The sequence below is a fragment of the Drosophila eugracilis genome, unplaced genomic scaffold (genome assembly GCF_018153835.1).
Source record: "Drosophila eugracilis isolate 14026-0451.02 unplaced genomic scaffold, ASM1815383v1 contig_649, whole genome shotgun sequence".
Taxonomy (NCBI): Eukaryota; Metazoa; Arthropoda; class Insecta; order Diptera; family Drosophilidae; genus Drosophila; species Drosophila eugracilis.
Window position 1 is genome coordinate 1,815,027 of NW_024573535.1, and position 3,507 is coordinate 1,818,533.

General features: G+C 42.3%; 1 protein-coding gene across 1 annotated transcript; it reads right to left on the minus strand.

Moving 5' to 3' along the window:
• Window positions 1-1,111: 1,111 nt before the first annotated feature.
• Window positions 1,112-2,219, minus strand: LOC108109653. Its single transcript, XM_017218231.1, has 2 exons — window positions 2,061-2,219; window positions 1,112-1,988 (listed from the first exon to the last, which is right to left on the minus strand). The coding sequence occupies exons 1-2, from the start codon at window positions 2,113-2,115 to the stop codon at window positions 1,468-1,470; spliced, it is 576 nt and encodes a 191-aa protein (XP_017073720.1). The 5' UTR covers window positions 2,116-2,219; the 3' UTR covers window positions 1,112-1,467.
• Window positions 2,220-3,507: the final 1,288 nt, after the last annotated feature.

A 3,507-nucleotide genomic window follows, 5' to 3' on the forward strand; every position in this document is an offset into this window, starting at 1 on the left:
ATAAATTTTGTATGTTTTCTTTGAGTGTACCAACTAAAGCAGAAACAGAAACAGTTGTAGAAAACGCAACGATAAAGGCCTTTAAAGGACCAACGACAGTTGCCAAATCTGAACAGCTGTCGTGGCCTCGTAAATGGATCAGGTAGTAAATAGTAAATAGTAAATAGGTCAGATAGTCATCATCGGGAAATCGAGCTGCAAATGGAAATTGATCGCCCGCTTCGGACGCGCCAAAAGCAGCACCCCGGCATTAAGGATCCAGGATCTCGATCTTCAGTTCCAATTACACCAAGGATGCTGTCAAAACAGGCAACATCCCACGCCCGGCCCTCAACAACAACTGCTTCCAGTTAAAAACAAATGAGCATATTGATTGAGTAATAAGCTGGAAATGGGTTCGAGTGTTTGCACTCCTGGGTCCTAGGTCCTAGGTCCTGGCTCGTCCTACATTTCCCATTTTGGGTCTCGGTTTCGGGTTCAATTACCGCTCTCCTATTTCCCCGTAGGTGCCACTTGTTTTCCCCGCATTTGACAACTCAATTGCAAAGTGCTTCGCATTAATTCGGCCTGATCCCAATCCAGTTTGAGATCGGGATCTCGGACATGCAACTGCTGTTCGGTTTTCAGCTACAAAATGTTGCCCATAAATCAGTTCGAAAGCCGAGAGTGGCGCCAGTCTGATTTTCACAAATTTGTCAAGTGTCACATTTTCTCGTCTTTCCTCGTGTTTATGTAAATAGCAAATGCTAAGGATGCTCGAGTTGGCTGCAAGATGGTCAAGAGATATGTCTCCTGGAAGGGATCTTTATCCTTATTTGTTGCACAACACCATGAACTTAGGCTATTTTAGTATACGGAAAGGGGATCAATATTATTCTATTATATATATCTATATATAGATATCAATCAAGTAGATGAATGCCTTTCGAAATATTGAAGATTTTACTAGTTATTACTGAGTTAAGGTCATAAGGCGGCCTTACATGGTCGTATTTAAATATGCATTAGTTCAGGCACTCGCCAACAGATGGGGCACGTTAACAGAGTAATGAGCATCTTCCTTAACTACAACGCTTAACGCTCTCGTTTTACATTACAGAACTAGTATAAATCCAATGCTGATTTTTACGAGCTATCGATTTCTATATATATTTTTGTGCGTGACTCGTTTTACATTCAGTTGACATAAAGACATATTCCGAATGAAGTCAGTCAGTAAGTTAACAGTCAGTAAGCATCTTAAAGCCAAGAAATTTGCTCTAGTTGGCCAACCTCTGATGGAACATATAGTCTTGAAATCCGTAGGGAGGGGAATGATCCCCTAACGTCATTTCCCAAAGATAATCTTGCAATTGCTGTGATTCTTTGCTAGTCACTCGATGAATTTGGTTTTCACATCCCTCTAATAATTTGGAGTGTCTTTTAGTGGGTGGTGCCTAGCAGGTAGTTTTGGGCTGAGTAGAACCACTAGACGTCAAGCTCGTCCAAGAGCAGCCTGCGCTGTCGGTAGCGATGCTGTTCCCTTTTGGTCAGCGCCGAGATGACCCTTGCCCTCTGCAGCGGGTGCATGACCAAGGTCTGATTGGCAGTGCGCTTTTCGGTGGCCGGCGCTGTTGGTTTTTGCGTTTGATGTTGGCTAACCTTGGGCAGCTCCTGCTTTTGCTGGCGCTGCTGATAAAGATGTTGCTGCTGGCGCCACTGTTCGATGGGCGAGGCAACGGGCGCCGGTGAGATGGGAGGGCTAGAAGAGGGAACTGATGCTGTGTTCTTCTGCAGCGGCTGCACTCGTTCGCGTGGCGATCTCCGCCGATTGCTGCTGATCAGCTGCCGGCCACTGTGCCGCTTATAGACCTCGAACCATGGCTCACGATTCCGTTCCGCCAGACGGTCTCGCGTCTGCCGATGAAGTTCCGCTTGGAGCTGGATGGCCTCCTCCCGGCCTTCCTTTAACCAGGACGCAGGGTAAAATAGGTTTTCGCGTCCTCGGCCTTGGGGTAAAACAGAAAGTTTAAGTTAAGTAACAGCTAGTCTTTCCTCGACCCTAATGATAGTATACTTACTGGCCACGAAGCTGAGAGCCGCCTTCCTAAGTTGATTGCGTAGGCGCTTCAACATTTTGGTCTGCCAATTTTGCACCACTTAACAAAACAAACACAAGTATTAAATTAGAAATAGTCACAAAATCTGTAAGAGACCGAGATAAATAGTGTGCTTGTCAAGTCAAACGAACAATGAAAACTGAGCTTCTCGATCGAAAGGTGTACAAAAATTAAACGAATGGATGTTCGAGGCCTACTGATCGAGTAGAAGTGCTATGCCTAAGTTTCAGGGACTTTTTGTGATTATTTCTCAGATATTATGCAGCTTGCAACCTTTAAAGTTTCAACCCAAAAGCATTCTTGAGATTAACTGAAATTCCTGCCATATGATATATACACGCAGTTCCGCATGCTCACACATTTTTGTGGGGCTTCGCAGGCATTCAAACCCTTCTTCTGCGAGGACTCTATGGACTCCGATCCACCAATCCACCCAATCCGCCCAATCCACCCCCTTCATTAGCCAAGTTGCGCAGGCAAACAGCCCAAATACAATATTATTTTACATGGCCAAACAATGCGACGACGCCACTCGAGCACTCCGAAGCCCCAATTCCTCCTCTGGCCACCGAATTCACAGGTAAACACGCGGCAGCGAAGGTGTAAAAGTCAAAACAATGACAAGAAAATTAGCTATAAATGTTGCCCCCTTTTTTTTCGCCGTTTTTGTTTAACAAGCAACTGCCACACGAACGAAAAATATCAAAAAACCTAAAAAAAAAAAGGGGGAAATTCGAGTCCAAAACGGTTGGCAAGTCGATAAATAAACAAGTGACTGGTCGGGATGGAGGGGGGCTGGGTACACAGGAGGTTGATTAATACGGGGCCAAAGGTCGGGTTAGCTCTGACAATAAACAATATTTAATTTTACATATGTCGCTGATGATGCCACAGAAAAAAGTTTCACAGAAAAGGGGGCAATAGGTGGGCAAATAGGATCAAAATTCAGGGCTTAATGGACGCAACGAAAACTCTGCAATCGCATATATTATGTATTTCTAAAAGAAAAAGTTGGAATTATATGTTATATGTGGTTTTCAAAAAAAAGAAATACAGAAATATTGCTTAAATATGGTAAAGAAAACAAATTTTTTTAGTATATTATTCTAATCAAGGGAAATATAAAAAGTTTAACGAAAAAAATCAAGAATTTTTCAAAAACTACTGACTACTAATACTACTTCTGATGACTACTTCTTCTCTAAGTTATTTTTAAGATCCCTTAAAATATTATTCCAAGAAAAATGCTGAGAAAATTTAAATCATTTGACAATTTAATTTAATTTCTAATCCAACTCTTGGTAAGCCTAGGCATCTCTTCTGAGTTCGATGTCAAGTTTATACTCAAATTTTAAATTTGGAAACTCAAACATCTTTTCATACAAAATCTTAATCTTCAATTTGGTTA

Excerpts from the sequence above, each read along its gene's own strand:
- LOC108109653 (XM_017218231.1), bottom strand. The coding sequence starts at position 2,115 with ATGTTGAAGCGCCTACGCAATCAACTTAGGAAGGCGGCTCTCAGCTTC. Across the intron at positions 1,989-2,060 it reads GGCTCTCAGCTTCGTGGCCA|GCCGAGGACGCGAAAACCTA; the intron begins GTAAGTATACTA and ends TTTTACCCCAAG.